General features: G+C 44.7%; 2 protein-coding genes across 3 annotated transcripts in view; one reads left to right on the top strand and one right to left on the bottom strand.

Moving 5' to 3' along the window:
- The window catches only part of PLS3 (plastin 3), a 116074-nt gene that overhangs the window by 24969 nt on the left and 71882 nt on the right, over positions 1-19223 (top strand). The window lies entirely within an intron of this gene.
- Positions 17076-17850, bottom strand: LOC122733864 (octapeptide-repeat protein T2-like). Its single transcript, XM_043974592.1, has 2 exons — positions 17795-17850; positions 17076-17559 (listed from the first exon to the last, which is right to left on the bottom strand). Exons 1-2 carry the CDS (start codon positions 17848-17850, stop codon positions 17076-17078), a joined length of 540 nt encoding a protein of 179 aa, XP_043830527.1.

Consider the following 19223-nt stretch of genomic DNA (forward strand, 5'->3'; position numbering starts at 1 on the left):
TGTTGAACTTAAGTTATAAAATAGGCTCCCAAGACCTCAATGCCACAGCACTAGGTGGCAGGGCAGTGGATAAAATGCCCTGCCTGAAATCAGGAAGTTGTGAGTTCAATTTTTTTTTAGTAAGGCAATGGGGGTTAAGTGACTCACCCAGGGTCACACAGCTAGTAAGTGTTAAGTGTCTGAGGCCGGATTTGAACTCAGGTCCTCCTGACTCCAGGGCCGGTGCTCCATCCACTGCGCCACCTAGCTGCTCCTGGGAGTTCAAATTTAACCTCAGATACTGGCTGGCTGACCCTGGATAGTCACAGGCAGCCTCAGTTTCCTCATCTGTAAAATGAGGAATGATAATAACACCTACTTCCCAGTGTTATTGTGAGGCTCAAATGAGATAATAATTGTAAAGCACTTAAGCACATAGTAAGCACTATAAAAATGTTGTTGGGGCAGCTAGATGGCACAGTGGTTAAAGCACCGGCCCTGGATTCAGGAGGACCTGAGTTCAAATCCGGCCTCAGACACTTGACACTTACTAGCTGTGTGACCCTGGGCAAGTCACTTAACCCCCATTGCCTGCCAAAAAACAAAAACAAACCAAAACAAAAATGTTGTTGTTGTTTAAGAGAGGCAGTGTGTGGTAGCAGAGTCAGAAACACTAGGCATCCGATTCTACCTTGTTGCAGTTACTAGCTGTAGTCTCTTGACTTGAGCCTCTGTTTCGTCACAATAGCACCTACCTCAGGGTGGTTGTGAGGAACAAGTGATTTAATATTTGTCACTTTTCTATAGTGGCATTACTGCAGTTATTATTACCTATAATCCTCATCTTGTGATCTTTCCCCAACACTGTTTGCAAGAGGGACATTCATTTATGGTGGTAGGGGGTAGAATTTTCTTTGGATGATGGTGGGAGCATATTCCCAAAATCTGTGTGAAAAGAGGATTCTAGATATACTCTAAATCACAACATGGTGTGATGGAGAGGCAACATTGGATTTGGTCATAAGATCTGTTTTCAAATCTTAGCTATCACTTGTGACTCATGTGACCTTGGGCAACCCACTTAATCTTTTTGAGCCTGATTTTTATCCCTCTATAGAATGGGAGGGAGTTAGACGAGATCTTTAAGCTTTAAATCCTACGATTTAATGAACTTTCCAGGAGAGGCTGTAAAGCAGAAAATACAGATAGCCTCAAATAAGGAGAAAGGGACAACATATTGACAACCCGTTTCATGTTACCACTTGCTCAGAATAGCTGCGTTTCAAGGGGGAGGTTACTATATTGTCCCACCAAATAGACAGAACATCTCTTAGGTCCCAAGGAAGGAGCTGTGAGGCTTTCTCTTGTAGAACTCATCATTACTTGGGAGGTCAATAGTAGCAAAGGCCAAGAGAAAAAGGGATTTGCCTCAGATTTCTTGGCCTATTCAAGGCAAACCCGTTAACATCATTTACGACTCACTATCTCTTGACATTCCTTTGCTCTTACCACTGTTTTCCTTTCTTCTAAATGTGCTCCTTTATTTAAGTTTGGGAATGAGTAAATCATTCCAACTACCCATCTTCCTGGATTTTGACAACTAGCATTTGGGCGCCAAGTTTCTTTACCTCATAACATAATGAGCCTTTCCTTTCCCAGCCCAGAGGTTGCTAGAATGGGCTCTAGCTCAGGAAAGTGAAGGGTTGGAACCAGGATTCCAATATTCCAATTCATATCTTTCATGGCTCAAAGTCCAAAGTTTTCTCCATGATACCATTCACTACATAAGTTGAATTTGCTGTTCTTTGTTCATTGATTTTTTTTGGGGGGGGGAGATAAAAAGAACTTGGTGTTTTTCGGTTCTTGGAGAATGTATGGGGAGTGGGGATGGTTGCCAGTCACTGGGGTGGGGTAGGCTGATTACTTTTGTGGACAATAAACTGCCATTCTATTTCTGAATGCACTTTTTAAAACAACTGCATGAGAAATGACATTGACTCCCCTGACAATTTTGTTATTATTATTTTTTTTGTGGGGCAATGAGGGTTAAGTGACTTGCTCAGGGTCACACAGCTAGTAAGTGTCAAGTATCTGAAGCTGGATTTGAACTCAGGTCCTCCTGAATTCAGGGCCAGTGCTTTATCCACTGTGCCACCTAGCTGCCCTATTATTATTATTATTATTATTATTATTATTATTATTATTAGTGGGGCAATGAGGGTTAAGTGACTTGCCCAGGGGGCCCTGACAATTTTGAAACTGAAGTCCCCGATAGAGAATTAGCCAGGATGGACTAATAATCACTTTAGAATGGAATGTGACTAATCTCAAATTTGCTTCTCAATGAACAAACTTTGTTCTTTTTTTTTTTAGCAGGTTCCCCACAGTTTGGAGTTTTTTCTCTTTTACATTATCCTCTGCATTAGATTGTCAGCAACTTGCAGTTACTCAGGGGGTTGGTTATATTCAGTATTCCCATTATCTGGTCATTTAGCTTTCTCTCTCCGCCCTTCTGCCATCTTTGTTCTGCTAGTTAACAGAATCAAGAGTAAGATTCAGAGTCAACCTGAAGTTAATTAGGCAAAGTTAATGACACTTGTGAGGCAGCTTGGTGGCCCAGCAGTGGATAGAAAGCCAGGCCTAGAGTTAGAAAGACCCCTCTTCCTGAGTTCAAATTCTACCTCAGACACTTAATAACTATGTGACCCTGTGCAAGCCACTTCACCCTGTTTGCCTTAGTTTCCTCACCTGTAAAATGAGCTGGAGAAGGAAATGACAAACCACTCTAGTATCCTAGCCCAGAAAACCCGAAAGGGGCTCTCAAAGACACAACCGAAATGATTGAACAAGAACCAAAAATGACACTTGAATTGATAATAATAAAAAAATTGCATTTAGGTTAAGTGCTCTGAAGATGACAAAGTACTTTTACGCTTATTGTCTCAGTTGAACTTCATAACATCCCTGTGGGTATGTACTACAGGCATCATTCCCATTTTGCAGATGTGGGAAACTGAGTCTGAGAAATCATTCTACAACTCTTGGAGCCCAAGGGCTTATAGTTATTAGGTACCAGGGGTGGGATTTAAAGTTAAATTTAATCTGGCTACAGGTCTAGCACTTTCCACTATGTATAGAACACGCTTAGAGATTAGGTGATTAATAAGTCATCAGAGGCAGGTTTTGAACTTAGGGCTTTTTCATTTCAAGGTCAACACTCTATTTACTGTGACACTGTCAAAATCCATTGTGGCTTGCAAATGACCTTTGCTGCCTTGTGTTTGGAGGAAGGAGATGGGAAAAATGGCCAAAGTCAAGTCTCTTTGCATTGCCTGAAGTTTTCCTTTTTCCTTCCTCTGCCAGGTCCCCCCCCCCAATCACTTTTCTCTCAGTTTCTAGTTGATCCATTTTTCATTCCTTTGCAGTTGTTAAGCATTGTGGTTTACCATGCTCTGTGTGTGTGAAGTTGGATTGCTTCTGGGATCAGCAGATTGTTGGAAGGTTGTGAAGGCTTTTTCCTCCTCTGGAATTTGCATGAATGTAGAACACACAGTATATTGTCCTTGTCGGAGAGAAATGCCTTAGTTCTTAGTTCTACTCATTGGAATAAACTCTGACTCAAAGGAGGTGACATGATGGTTCCTGTCATGGAACAGGATGGGGCATAGTTGGAAGAGGATGTGAGGTCATGCCCATATATGCCCTTGTAATTTGCTTTTTGCCTTTTATAGAGGAGACACTTGAGCGTTCACTTCTTTAAGGCCTGTGAAATGCCCATTGTCTCCTGCCTCTTCCTGCTTTCCTTCCTTCTGCCTTACAAAGGGTCACTAGAATGATTGGCAACTTGCCAAGCTCTGTTTTGCTGCATAAATACCCCTGGGAGCTGTGTGTGTGTGTGTGTGTGTAAATATATCTGGAGGCTGTAAGCTCTTGGAGGGCAGGATCTTGTCTTAAATATCTTTGTATTTCCCAACGATGCCCTGCCTGACATATAGGGCATGGCTTATTGAATGAATGAATTTTCTTTTTCCTTTTTTTTTCTTTTGGTGGGGGCAGTAAGGGTTAAGTGACTTTCCCAGGGTCACACAGCTAGTAAGTGTCAAGTGTCTGAGGCCGGATTTGAACTCAGGTCCTCCTGAATCCAGGGCCGGTGTTTTATCCACTTTGTCACCTAGCTGCCACCATGAATGAATTTTCAAATCAGTAGCCCCAAAATGCCATTGTTATCTTGGAAAATATATTAATTTTCACATTTTGAAAAAGGAGATTGGGGGTGGGGCCAAGATGGCAGAGGAAAGACATTAAATGCACAGAGATCCTGATACAATTACCCCCAAAATAGCAATAAAATAATCCCTGGAGCAGAAAAACCCACAAAAATATGGATTGAGATTATTTTCCAGCCATAGACAGATTAAAGGGGGCCGTGCTGGGCTGCTGGTAAAGTCCAACCCCATGATCTTGCCAACAGAGACCCTAGGCACTCAGCACCAGAGGAATTTACCCCCAGTCTCTGAATCAGCTGGCAGCACCAGTGTCTTCTGGAACTGAGCTTGCAGTCAGGTGAGAGGGCTAAACGGCTGGCTGGGGTGGGGGGGGAAGTACAGGGGTGTCAGCGGGACCTAGGGAGGAATTTGGCTGTCCCACCCCAGCGGGGAACCAGGAAGAAATCCTGATCGACAGGAGGCCCAGGTGGGGGATGGGCACAGGCTCCTCAAAGCTAAAAACCATAGCACAAAGCTTTGCTGGTTGGTTAATTAGTAAGTTGGCTTGAGGTTATCTTCGGACCAGAGAACAGGCCAGGCAAGAGAAAAACTTGCCTTCCCTTAAACCAAAACACCTGGGACCCTCTGAAGCTTGGGACAGTGTAACCCCAGTGGGGAATTAAAAGTCAAGTAAAAGACTGCAACATGAGCAAACAAAGAAAGTTAAGAATTACAGAAAATTTCTTCAGCAACAAGGAAGATCAAGGTGCACCCTCAGAAGAGGATAACAACCTCAGGGCCTAATCCAAAGGGCCTAACCCTAATCCAAAGCTTCCAAGAAAAATATGAATTGGTCTCAGGCCATGGAAGTTCTCAAAAGGGACTTTGAAGAGAAAGTAGGAGAGAGAGAAGGAAGATTTAGAGAGAGGGAGGAAAGAATGGAAAAAGAAATGAGAGTAATGCAGGAAAGTCATGAGAAAAAAGTCAACAGCTTGAAAAGACAAATGGAAAAGGAGATAAAAAAGCTTTCTGAAGAAAATAATTGCCTAAGAATTAGGATTGAACAAATGGAAGATAGTGACTTTATGAGAAACCAAGACACAGTAAAGCAAATCCAAGTGAATGAAAAAAATAGAGGGCAACGTGAATTATCTCCTTGGAAAAACAGCTGACCTGGAAAATAAATCCAGGAGAGATAATTTGAAAATCATTGGAGTACCTGAAAACCACGACCAAAATAAGAGCCTAGACATCATCATAAGGGAAAATTGCCCTGATGTTCTAGAAGCAGAAGGTAAAATAAAAAGATCATAGTGACACACACACACACACACACACACACACACACACACACACACACACACATATATATATATATATACCTAGAAGGGACCTCGTAGATCTAGTCCAACATCATTTTACCAAGGAGTAAACTGAGGCTCAGAGAAATAAGTTGACTTTCCCAACTTCACACAGGCAATGACAAAAGCAGTATTTGAATCTCTAAAGAATATACTCTTTTCCCTGCATCTCACATTGTTACTAAAAGTCCCATTATCATATGGAAATAGGACATTTCTCCAAAAATTCATTAGAAAAGAAAAAAATTACTGAATATCTGAGAAATACTTTTAGATGTAAAATACTTTTTAAAAAAGTTGATTGTATTTTTTTTGGTGAGGCAGTTGGGGTTAAGTGATGTACCCCGGGTCATACAGATAGTAAATGTCAAGTGTCTGAGGCCAGATTTGAACTCGGGTCCTCCTGACTGGTGCTCTATCCACTGCACCACCTAGCTGTCCTGATTGTATTTTTAACTGACTTAAATAGCAATGGATTTATCAAGAGCCCAAACCCGGGTTATAATTATAATGATGTTATTACTGTTAACATCCTTCCTTCTCATTATTATTGTTATTATACCTATCTTTTGCTTACCTGAATCCTACCTATTCTTTCTTTTTTTTTACGGGGCAATGAGGGTTAAGTGACTTGCCCAGGGTCACATGGCTATAAGTATCAAGTGTCTGAGGCTGGACTTGAACTCGGGTCCTCCTGAATCCAGGGCCACTGTGCCACCTAGCTGCCCCCCCCACCTATTCTTTTAAAAAAATTCTTTTCTTTCCCTTCCTCCAATTCAGAAATAAAGAAAAATAACCTTTGTAACAGACAGGCAAGGTCAAATACAACAAAACAAACTCCTGCATTTGTGGTGTCTAAAATGTGTTGTTCTGCACCCTGAGGCTGTTACCTCCCTGTCAGGAGAGGGTAAGGTGTATCTCTGACACTTACTAGTTGTGTGACCCTGGGCAAGTCAATTCACCCTGCTTACCTCAGTTTCCTTATCTGTAAAATGAACTGGAGAAGGAAATAGCAAACGACTCCACTATCTTTGCCAAGAAAACCCCAAAAGGGGTCATGGAGATTCAGACACAAATGAAAATGACTGAACAACAATAAATCCTCCTCTTGTGGCTCCTCCCTTCGACCACCCTCTCTGCTAAGACATTTACCTCAGTCTCTCCCTGTCTACTAGGTGCTTCTCTACTGCATCCCCCATCCTCAGAAAATGCTCATTCTTCCTTCTCCCTCTTTTGGCTAAACTCCTTGCGACCATTCATATTCAGGAAATTGAGGCTCAGGGATGTGGGTACTTGATATCAGGGTCACACAGCTAGGAATTGGCAGACATCAGTTTGGGTGCAAGTCTCATTGATTTTAAGTTTAATGCTCAGATTTTGACCACATTATGAGGCATGGTGGGAAGAGAACAAGTTTGATTGGGATTAATTTCTGTCCTGTAAGTGGTTCTGAGTGACCTTGGATGACTCTCTGAGCCTTGACTGCCTTGTCTGTAAGGTGATTTTAAAGGTCTCCTGCCACTCTAGGTCAGATGAATTAGACAAAGGACAAAAATTTCCTCAAAATAGAAGTTTGTGAAATTTGAGATTTCTTTGCTCTGTGACTGGAGTTTGAGCTTAGACCCAAATGGAAATAAGCCATTCAGGGAATTCTTCTCCTCTTAGATGAGCCCTTCTCTTTGGTTTAAATGACAAGTCAGTATGTTATATGTATATATTATATAAATGACAATATCAGTATATATACAATATATCTATTGCCCAGTGTTTTGTGCCTCTGACATCACATGCTTTCTAAGTGCTGTTCTCTGGCAGGCTAGTCAATGAATTATACCTTTGTAATCATTTTGATAGATGATAAGCACTTGCCATGGGGGACCCTTAAATAGTTTCCATGTCCCCTATATCATTTAAGGTCAATCAGAAGACTTGGAGAACACTTATTCTGAACTCCTTGCCTCCTATTGCCATTCTTGGATTCCCAGGTATGACAATATTATCAGAAAGAAGGCAGTTGGGATGCAGGAGGGAGTGTTCATGGGGGATGGAATATGGGAATTCAAATACTTTTCCCTGCCTGAGTCTGGACATGATTCCCTGGATCAGTTTGGCTCCTTATAATTGACACAACTAGGAAAAGAACTGAGTGCAACAGGAAACAAGAATTCTAAATGTTCCGGAGTTCCTTCTGTCATTCCAAATTTCTTTGGTTTCACGTGGCTCTTTTTAAAAAAAAAATACTGTCACATGATGTCAGAAATGCCACAATACAAGTTCTCTTCTGCAATAGGAGGAGGAGGATCTAAATTATCCTAGTGTGATATGATGTGATATGATATGATGGGGGGCGGCCTCTGCTATATGCCTCACTTCTTGGAAGAACATACAGGGCAGGGTAGTAGAGATTGTGTCATACACATACCTGACAGTTGAAACAGACTTTGAAAGTACTATGCATGTATGGCATACTTCATATGAGAGCCTCGTGGATTTTTGTCTCTCTCCTTCCTCGCTCTCCAGGTTTTGTCACTTTTTTTCTTTTGCATAGCCTTACCTTATGGTTACATTTTTAAAGCATGAACAATTGTCGCACCATCTTCTGTGAGTGTATAGATCACATTTCTTTGGCCAATCTTGGAATACACCCCCAAGACTTGAGTTTTTCCTTTCATCCTCTTGCTATACACCTCTGACTTGTACTTCATTGTTCCTATAAAATGCTATTACTTGAGAAAGGAGTACATTTGGGGAGGAAAATATGCCCTGGATCTTAGATAAGCAAGTGCTTTAGATTAAATAAATGCATTTTATAATGGGGGAGGGTAGTGAGGTGGAGTGGGAAGGGATATAAAACCATTACAAAAGTTTGTGAAGACTTAGGACTTCTTCCTAACCTGTTACTCTCAGTTTGAGATGTTACTGGTGGCCCTCGGGAGCTGTCCAGCTGAAGCTCATTTAGGTGAATTCAGAAGGCAGTTACAGCACCTCACATCTGGGCAACACTCAGAATCCTGAGTGCTGCAAATGATCTTGTACTCTAGAATTTGAACTCTTTATTTTCCTGCTATCTGAATCTTTGACCTGCCTGTAACGTCTCTTTTCACTTGTCCCTCTGACAATGATTCTCTGGTTCTCTGATTTGGACCTTGACTTCTGTGTCTAGCCCCTCTACTTGTACCTTTTATGTTGTGGGGGACCCCCACCCTCTGGCAGCCTTCATCTTTATTCCTGGGTGGGGTCAAGAAGAACAAAACAATGGGACATGTGATCACTTGTACAAATTAAGTTAAAAATCTTGAATAAACCAATTCCCACAATGAGCTGGAACGCAAGCCATCTATAAGGCTCGAACTTTCCTATTAAAAGTGGTGTAAGAAGTAAGAGAAGATGCAAAGAGAAATAAGATATTGTAAATATATTTAATGAAAAAACATGCCACATAATAAATAAATGTTTACAAAAGTAAAGATGAAGAGACAGCTCTCAAAAGAGGAAACGTGAATTATTAGTTATCACTTTGAAACTCAAATTTAAAGATATACAAATAAAAACTGAGTACAATCTTACAGGCACCACACTGGCAAAATCAAATAGAAGCAATGAAATTCATTCCTGGCAAGCAGGATTATGGAGAAAACACTGACAGTCATTGCTGGCCAAATTATAAACGTGTGGACCCATTTTTGGGAGAGCAACATAGCAACACGTGGAAAAAAATATTACCCTTCCCTCCTCCCCCCTCATGCCTTTGGACCAAATGAATATAACATGAAAAGATTTTTTTAAATGAACAAAAGAGAGTCATTGTGTTCAAACATTTTCAGAGCTGCATTATTTGGACTACAAAACAACAACAAAAAAACAAAATTAAAAAAGAAAAGCAAGCTTGTAAGCAACTTCAGTTTCCAATGGAGAAAGGGAATGGGTGAATAAATTGTGCAATATTCATTTGATACTACTATGCAATTAAGAATAAGTACGAGAACTATAAAGAAATATGAAAAAATACGAAATAGGCTACAGTGAACAAAGCAGAAGATAGTAAAGACTAGTTACAACTCTAAAAGGGGAAAAATGCACAAAGAATCCTTACTGAAATTTAACATTTTATCTACCACCATCCCCCTACTCTATGCTTTTTTAAGACCAGATAATTGTATCATTGGGACATAAACCCTGAAAAGGTTTTTTAAAACAAAAAAAGAGCCATGTGTTCAAAGATTTTCAGGGATGCATTACTGGACTGCCAACAAAACCCAAAACAAAAAAAACCCAAAAAACCCCAGTACTCCTCCACAAAAAAAAAAAAAAAAATGGAACTGAAATTTCCAATGGAAGAGGGGAATGGATGAATAAATTGTGGCATGTTCATTTGATACTACAATGCAATTAAGAACAAGTATGAGAACTACAAAGAATTTTGTTTGGTTTTTTTGTTTTTTGTTTTTTTTGTGTGTGTTTTTGTGTGTTTTTGTGGTTTTTTTTGGGTGGGTAATGAGGGTTAAGTGACTTGCCCAAGGTCACACAGCTAGTGTCAAGTGTTTGAGGCCGGATTTGAACTCAGGATGTCCTGAATCCAAGGCTGGTGCTTCTTATCCACTGTGGCACCTAGCTGCCCCCTAGACTAACTATATTTCTAAGGAGAAAAATACACAAGTACATTAGGAGGAACAAACAATCCTCACAGAAATTTAGGCTACTTTAAGAGTTACATTTTACATGCTGAAATTAATTACTTTAAGCTAAGTTGCAGGGAGGGAAGAGATTCATAAACTTGCTTCTTCGGCAGCTAGAAACGAGACAATTTAGACTAGCTTCTTTCCCCTCAGGAGGATTTACAGATTAGCTGCTTCTGCTTGTTCTTCTTCTTCCTCCTCTTCGTCTTCTTCCTCTTCTTCTTGTTCTTCTCCGCTGCCACTGCTGTCGCTGTCGCTACTGTCGTCACCACCACCGCCATCGTCGCCGCCGCCGCCGTCACCGCCTCCATCACCACCACCTTCGCCATCGTCACCGTCGTCGCTGTTGTCACCACCGCCGCTGTCATCACCACTGTCACTGTCGTCGTCACCATCATCACTGTAGTTGCCATCGCTGTCATCATCATCACTCTCATCTGGGAAGGAAAAAAATTCTGAGAATGGCTCATTTAAGATTGGGGAGGGAATCACAAAGACTAGCTTATCTAGGGACCAAAGATCAATGCAAAGCAAAGGGATGGATTAAGAATGCAGAATGAGACTTCTCTGTTTTGGGCATAGCATGTGATGGAATTTGCTTCACTTGACTATGGATATTTTTGAGGGTTTTCTTTTTCTTTTTGTTCACTTGGGGGTGGGAAATAGAACAAGAAATACTTGTTAATTAGAAACATAATAAAATTAATTTTAAGAAAGGACTAGCTTCTCTCAGGACAAGGGGTGGGGTGAGGGGGAGCTGGGGTTACTTACCATCTGTCTCCTGGGGAGGAATAGTTTCAGTAAGTGGTTTCATTGGCATCTGGGATGATGAAAACTCCAATGCTTGCTTCTCTGCAACCTGGGAGGGAAGAGACTCCCCCCTTGGCATCCTCTGTTCCATAGAAGGATGATGGACCTGGGAAATAAAAGACTCAGCAACTGGTTTTTCCACTGGGAAAGAGGTTTCAGGGACTAGCTTCTTCTGATCCTGGGAAAGAGGAGATTCACAAAATCCCTTCTTTTGGACGGAAAGAGATTCAGCGATTGGCTTCTGGTCCTGGGAAGAACTTGGACCTGTCTTTTCCTCCACTGGTGAAGGCATCTTAAGACCTGCTGAAGTCTCGCCTGTTGACTGGCTTTCAAGCAGAAGATCAAGAGATTTGGGAGGTGTTGAAATCTGTGTCTGGGACTGAGAAGACCCCACTGGAGTAGAAGTCTGAGGGAATACCACCCCGTGGATTGATGAAGGAAAGGATTCACAGGCCGAACTGTCCTCGGACAGGAAACGGAAAGACCTGTATCGTGGGATCTTTTGCACAGGGGAAGAAGCAAACTCAGAGCCTAGCTCTCCCACTAGAGGGGTGGTAGCATCTAGTATATCGTGGAACAGTGAAGAGGACCCTGGGCTTGAGTCTTCCCCAAACAGGTCATCAAAGGCCTTGTATTCATCACTTGGCTTGTATTCATCACTTGGCTTGTAGTCATCCTTTATCAGATGAGTGTCACGGGGTAGTGTCTCTGGGATTTGGCTAGAAGACTCACCAGCTGATTCATCATCAAACAGGAAATCGAGAGACTTCTGGTATGGGGATGTGTCCAGAGTAGAAGTAGTAGCAGAAACTGCAAACAAGGGCTTTTGTCCCACTGGAGAAGGAGATTCAGAGACTTCTGACCTGTTGTATAGCAATGAAGTATAATCACGGGTTTCCTCATCCTCTATTAGGAAACCAGGAGATGAAGGTTCTGACAATGTCTGTCCCAGGAAAGGAGAAAACTCTGGAAATGGCTTCTTTCCCACTGAAGAAGAGTCAGAAGAAGATTCGAACAGGAACTCATAAGATTTGGGGGATGACAATGGCTTCTTTACTATTGGAGGAGAGCCAGGGACTGCTGTTTTGTGGATCTGGGAAGAAGACTCACCGGCTGACTTGTCTTCAAATGGGGAATCAAGAGATTTGTGGGGTGCTACTGTTGCTTCTTGGGATGGAAGAATCTCATAGGCTTCAAAAGAGGACTCACGGGTTGACTTCTCTTCATCCAGGAAATCAAGAGACTTCTGAGATCTAACTGTCTGTACCTGATAATGAGAAAACTCATAGACTTCCCTCTTTATCACTGGAATTAGTACCTTGTGTCTTGGTAAAAGAGAAGAGGTAGAGGCGGACTGGTCTTCAAACGGGATATCATGAGACTTGCTAGGTGGTGGCACCTGCTCTTTGGAAGAAAATTCATCAACTGGCATCTTTCCCACTAGAGAAGATTCAGAGTACACTGCCTTGTGGGCCCTTGAAGTGGAAGGCTCACAGGCTGAACTGTCCTCAAACAAAGACTTGTGACATGGCATCTTGGATGGACGGTAAAAAGAAAGTTCAGAGGCTGGCCTCTTTCCCATTGGAGAAGGAGTACAAGGTACTAGCGGTTTGTGGACTGGTGAAGAAGGTTCCCTGGTTGACTTGTCCTCAAATAGGAAATTAAGAGGTGGGTCCTGTGATTTCTGTGCTGCGTAAACTGGCTTCTTTTTCAATATGGAAGGGGGTCCAGGGAGTAGTGACCCTTGTGCTTGGCTAGAAGTGCAGGGTGACTGGTCATCAAGCTGCAAAGCCAGAGACTTGCCATGTGGTGTTTCTGCTGTAGGAGAATGAGAATGAGAATGAGACAATGCAGAGCCTGGCTTCTTTTTCAATACGGAAGGGGATCCAGGGAGTAGTGACCCTTGTGCCTGGCTAGAAGTGCAGGGTGACTGGTCATCAAGCTGCAAAGCCAGAGACTTGCCATGTGGTGTTTCTGCTGTAGGAGAATGAGAATGAGAATGAGACAATGCAGAGCCTGGCTTCTTTTTCAATACGGAAGGGGATCCAGGGAGTAGTGACCCTTGTGCCTGGCTAGAAGTGCAGGGTGACTGGTCATCAAGCTGCAAAGCCAGAGACTTGCCATGTGGTGTTTTTGCTGTAGGAGAATGAGAATGAGACAATGCAGAGCCTAACTTCTTTTTCAATACGGAAGGGGATCCAGGGAGTAGTGACCCTTGTGCCTGGCTAGAAGTGCAGGGTGACTGGTCATCAAGCTGCAAAGCCAGAGACTTGCCATGTGGTGTTTTTGCTGTAGGAGAATGAGAATGAGACAATGCAGAGCCTAGCTTCTTTTTCAATATGGAAGGGGATCCAGGGAGTAGTGACCCTTGTGCCTGGCTAGAAGTGCAGGGTGACTGGTCTTCGAACTGCAAAGCCAGAGACTTGCCATGTGGTGTTTTTGCTGTAGGAGAATGAGGCAATGCAGAGCCTAGCTTCTTTTTCAATACGGAAGGGGATCCAGGGAGTAGTGACCCTTGTGCCTGGCTAGAAGTGCAGGGTGACTGGTCTTCGAACTGCAAAGCCAGAGACTTGCCATGTGGTGTTTTTGCTGTAGGAGAATGAGAATGAGACAATGCAGAGCCTAGCTTCTTTTTCAATACGGAAGGGGATCCAGGGAGTAGTGACCCTTGTGCCTGGCTAGAAGTGCAGGGTGACTGGTCTTCGAACTGCAAAGCCAGAGACTTGCCATGTGGTGTTTTTGCTGTAGGAGAATGAGAATGAGACAATGCAGAGCCTAGCTTCTTTTTCAATACGGAAGGGGATCCAGGGAGTAGTGACCCTTGTGCCTGGCTAGAAGTGCAGGGTGACTGGTCTTCGAACTGCAAAGCCAGAGACTTGCCATGTGGTGTTTTTGCTGTAGGAGAATGAGAATGAGACAATGCAGAGCCTAGCTTCTTTTTCAATACGGAAGGGGATCCAGGGAGTAGTGACCCTTGTGCCTGGCTAGAAGTGCAGGGTGACTGGTCTTCGAACTGCAAAGCCAGAGACTTGCCATGTGGTGTTTTTGCTGTAGGAGAATGAGAATGAGACAATGCAGAGCCTAGCTTCTTTTTCAATACGGAAGGGGATCCAGGGAGTAGTGACCCTTGTGCCTGGCTAGAAGTGCAGGGTGACTGGTCTTCGAACTGCAAAGCCAGAGACTTGCCATGTGGTGTTTTTGCTGTAGGAGAATGAGAATGAGACAATGCAGAGCCTAGCTTCTTTTTCAATACGGAAGGGGATCCAGGGAGTAGTGACCCTTGTGCCTGGCTAGAAGTGCAGGGTGACTGGTCTTCGAACTGCAAAGCCAGAGACTTGCCATGTGGTGTTTTTGCTGTAGGAGAATGAGAATGAGACAATGCAGAGCCTAGCTTCTTTTTCAATACGGAAGGGGATCCAGGGAGTAGTGACCCTTGTGCCTGGCTAGAAGTGCAGGGTGACTGGTCATCAAGCTGCAAAGCCAGAGACTTGCCATGTGGTGTTTTTGCTGTAGGAGAATGAGAATGAGACAATGCAGAGCCTAGCTTCTTTTTCAATACGGAAGGGGATCCAGGGAGTAGTGACCCTTGTGCCTGGCTAGAAGTGCAGGGTGACTGGTCTTCGAACTGCAAAGCCAGAGACTTGCCATGTGGTGTTTTTGCTGTAGGAGAATGAGGCAATGCAGAGCCTAGCTTCTTTTTCAATACGGAAGGGGATCCAGGGAGTAGTGACCCTTGTGCCTGGCTAGAAATGCAGGGTGACTGGTCTTCGAACTGCAAAGCCAGAGACTTGCCATGTGGTGTTTTTGCTGTAGGAGAATGAGAATGAGACAATGCAGAGCCTAGCTTCTTTTTCAATACGGAAGGGGATCCAGGGAGTAGTGACCCTTGTGCCTGGCTAGAAGTGCAGGGTGACTGGTCTTCGAACTGCAAAGCCAGAGACTTCCTGTGTGGTGTTTTTGCTGTAGGAGAATGAGAATGAGACAATGCAGAGCCTAGCTTCTTTTTCAATACGGAAGGGGATCCAGGGAGTAGTGACCCTTGTGCCTGGCTAGAAGTGCAGGGTGACTGGTCTTCGAACTGCAAAGCCAGAGACTTCCTGTGTGGTGTTTTTGCTGTAGGAGAATGAGAATGAGACAATGCAGAGCCTAACTTCTTTTTCAATACGGAAGGGGATCCAGGGAGTAGTGACCCTTGTGCCTGGCTAGAAGTGCAGGGTGACTGGTCTTCAAACTGCAAATCCAGAGACCTGACATGTGATATTTTTACTGTAGGAGAATGAGAATGAGATAATGCAATTGAGCCTGGCTTTTTTCCCAACAGAGGAATCTCAGAGAGTTGGGTCCCTTGTGCAAGGTTCGAAGAAGATTCACTAACTGAGTCGTCATCAAACATGATATCAAAAGACTGGCAGTGTGATGCTGTAGGAGAAAACACAAAGCCTGATTTCTTTTCCATTCTAGAAGAAGACTCAGAGACTACTCGCCCTTGGTATAGGCTAGACGAAAACTCATTAGCTGAGTCTTCATCAAACATGCATTCAGGAGACTTGTAGTGTGGTGTTTGCACTGTGGGAGAAAATGCAGCGCTTGGTTTATTTCTCAACAGAGAAGAGTCAGTGGACACTGTTCCTTGGCCTTGGCTAGAAGAAGACTCAGCAGCTGACTTGGCCTCAAACAAGAAATCGAGAGATGGGTGGTATGATGTCTGTGTAATGGGAGCAAAGCCATAAACTGGCTTCTTCCTCAACTTGGATGGGGATTTAAAGGGTACTGTCTCTTGGCCTTGGCTACAAGACTCAGCAGCTAACTTGTCATCAAACAGGACATCTAGAGGTGGGTGATATGATGTCACTGCTATGGGAGCAAAGTCACAAACTGGCTTCTTCCTCAGCTTGGAAGGGGCTTTATGGAGTGCTAGCTCCTGTACCTGGCTAGAAGACTCAGAAGCTGACTTGTCCTCAGACGGGAAATCGAGAGATGGGTGGTATGATGTCTGTGTAATGGGAGCAAAGTCACAAACTGGCTTCTTTCTCAATTGGGAAGGGGGTTTAGAGAGGAGCGACCCTTGGACCTGGCTAGAAGACATGCAGGGCGACTGGTCCTCAAACAGGAAACCCAGAGACTTACTGTGTGGCGATTCTGTTGGAGAAGAAAATTGCTGACTTGGCTTCTTTCCCAACAGGCCAGGAGGTTCAGGGAGAACTGTCTTGTGGACCCGTGAATGAGAAGATCCCAAGGCTGACTTGTACTCAGACAGGCAATCAAGAGACCTGCAGGAAGTTAGCCTTGGAGGAGAAAACTCAAAGAATGGCTTATTTCTTGTTGGAGAGAGAGATTTGGAGACTGGTGTCTCCCGGATTTTCTGACGGGAGAAGGAAGAAATGCTGGAAGGAGGAGAATCAAAGCCTAGTTTCTTAGGTGGTGGTGGCCCTTCCCCCTCCATTTCTATGTTAACCATAATCTTTCTTTCTGGCTTCTGCGTCAGCAGAGTTTTTCTGAGACTAGCAGGGACTTTTACAGTAGGGGTACTTGGCTCGGTGGCGCAGATGAAATCTTGACTCACATTGCTAGTGTCCTCAGAGCTGACTTCCATTGACCCCAAAAAGAATGTTGGGTCACCTGAGGCCGAGGCCCATGCAGGAAAAGCTGCTGGGTATATTCTGGGGGGTGGTGTACGTGGCAGGTTGTCATTATCACTGTGGCTGTCATCAGAAATATCCTCGAATTCTGCCATGGCGGGGGCTGCTCTCACATAGGCCTCACTCTCACGTGATGGCCGCGCCCTGGCTCACTCGCAGGATTCGCGCTCTCTCTTACAGGCCTCCCTCTCTTTGGATCTCGCGAGATCTTGTGGCCTCTAGCAGGCCGCACCCTGGCTTGCACGTAGGCTTCGACTGCCCGCACACGTGTTCTCTCTCACAGGCCTCCCGCTCTTTGAATCTCCCGGCTTCTCGCGAGATCTCGTGGCCTCTAGCAGGCCTCCCGCTCTCTCACAGCCCTCCCGCTCTTTGGATCTCACTGCTTCTCGCGAGATCTCGTGGCCTCTAGCAGGCCACGCCCTGGCTTGCACGTAGGCTTCGACCGCCCGCCCGCACGTTCTCTCTCACAGGCCTCCCGCTCTTTGGATCTCTCGGCTTCTCGCGAGATCTTGTGGCCTCTAGCAGGCCGCGCCCTGGCTTGCACGTAGGCTTCGACCGCCCGCACGCGCGTTCTCTCTCACAGGCCTCCCGCTCTTTGGATCTCTCGGCTTCTCGCGAGATCTCGTGGCCTCTAGCAGGCCGCGCCCTGGCTTGCACGTAGGCTTCGACCGCCCGCACAGGCCTCCCGCTCTTTGGATCTCCCGGTTTCTCGTGAGATCTCGTGACCTCTAGCAGGCCTCGCCCTGGCTCACGCGCAGGCTTCACGCTCTCTCTTGTATAGGCCTCCCGCTCACGCGCTCGCTCTCTCACAGGCTTCCCGCTCTCTGGCTCAGGCCTCCCCCCTCTCTCGCACAGTCCTCCCCGCTCTCTCGCACAGGGTTCCCACTCCCTCGGACAGGGAATGCGCTCACCGAAGCCGAGTTCTCACTTGCAGGCCGCAGAGTCCACCCGCACTGGCTGGAAGGCCACCCTCAGAGGCTGGAGGCCCTTAGGCCAGCCAAGCCTCTGAGGTGACTTTGGGCTCTACTCCCCGGGCTCTCACAGTAGGTGTGGATTCTGAGGCCCTGGGGAGAGTTGGGGCCCTGAGATAAACTCCTGAGGTAAAGATCGCCTTAGACCTCCACCTCGTCCGGAGTTTGCTCTTGGTGTGGCGTGAGGGCTCGTTGGCGCGAGGTCTCATTGGCTCGAGGAAGTCTCGTTCTCGCGAGAATGAGGTTCTTGGTCTCGTTCTGGCGCAGTTGCAGCAACCCCTCTACCTGTGTGGCACCCTGCTGTGCTGGCCTCAGCTCTGTTGTGTGGCACCCCGCTGTGCCAGCCTGCCCTCCCACAAGGGGCTGCCTCCTTCCATACACAGAGATCCCTGCATTCTCTTTTTTTCCATTCTTCTGTTAACTTTTAGGTAGAGGGGAAAAAAGTGGGATGAGGCTTTTGCCTAGATTTGAGTACCCAGAAATGTCTAGTTGGTGACGACCTTATTCATGTTCATCAGATTTTTCTCATATATCAAAGTGATGAAGGTTCCTCCCACATGTGATCATGGAATCACAGCTTTAGAGGTAGAAAAGACCTTAGGAATCACCCAATTCCCTCATTTGACACATGGGAAAACGATATTAAGATGGGGAAATAACTTGGCTAAGGTCATACAGCCAATACCTGTCAGTATAATCCTTGAACCCAGGTCACATGGGATCGCATTTATAATCTAGAGATCAGCCCCTTAATTTTGCAGAGAAATTAGTGACTTAGCCCAGGTCTAGGACATGTGAAGCCTTGTCTCATAGGGTCACAGTATTCCATCCATGGCTGAACCTTAGAGCTCATCTAGTTTAACTCCCTTATTATACAGAGGAAGAAACTAAGGCAGGGATGGGGGTGGGGGGAATGACAACTACAGTTACACAGGTAATAATAGTCAGTGCAACCACTTGAAGCCCAGATCTCTTAGGAACAGAGAATGAGAGGGTCAGAGCCGGAAGGGACAGCCCCAGTATTTTATACAGGTAGTAGCTGAGGCCCAGAGAGGGGTCATCTAGCTAGTTAGCTGCAGGTTCAGAAGTCTAACCCCATCCTTCTGACTTCCAAATTCTTTCTACCACATCAGGGCCTTGTTGCCCCTTGACTCTTGCCAACATCACATTTTTTTGAGGACACTTAAAATATAATGTTTTATTTTTGGACACTAAAAAACTCTATGGAGTGACTCATTAGCATAAGCTTAAAAAAACAAACCAGAGGCTCTGGTATATTAAAATACAGGGTAGACGGCTAAGATGTTAGACTTTTGTGCTCCGGCTGTAATCACCAGTCAGGGTGTGTCCTCATAATTTTGGTTTAGTTTCGAGCGCACTTGCTTTTGTTCAGATAATAAGAACACAAAACAGATTTGATATTTTCTAAGGGTTTCTGTACTCAAGAAGGGTGTGTTATGATTCATAAAGTCATTTTGAAAGCTGTCTATAATTGTGTCTCCTTCCTCTACACTCTGCCCAAATGAATCCTGGCTCCCTCACCCCCACCCCAATACCATTTTCACCTCAAGATTGGTGATCT

Source organism: Dromiciops gliroides, chromosome X (assembly GCF_019393635.1).
Source record: "Dromiciops gliroides isolate mDroGli1 chromosome X, mDroGli1.pri, whole genome shotgun sequence".
NCBI classification, from domain to species: Eukaryota; Metazoa; Chordata; class Mammalia; order Microbiotheria; family Microbiotheriidae; genus Dromiciops; species Dromiciops gliroides.

What these genes read in the sequence shown, in the direction of transcription:
- LOC122733864 (XM_043974592.1), bottom strand. Translation starts at nt 17,850, where the DNA reads ATGAGACCTCGCGCCAACGAGCCCTCACGCCACACCAAGAGCAAACTC. An exon ending in AAGAGCAAACTCCGGACGAG is followed by an intron (nt 17,560 to 17,794) that starts GTGGAGGTCTAA and finishes TCCCTGTCCGAG; the next exon opens with GGAGTGGGAACCCTGTGCGA.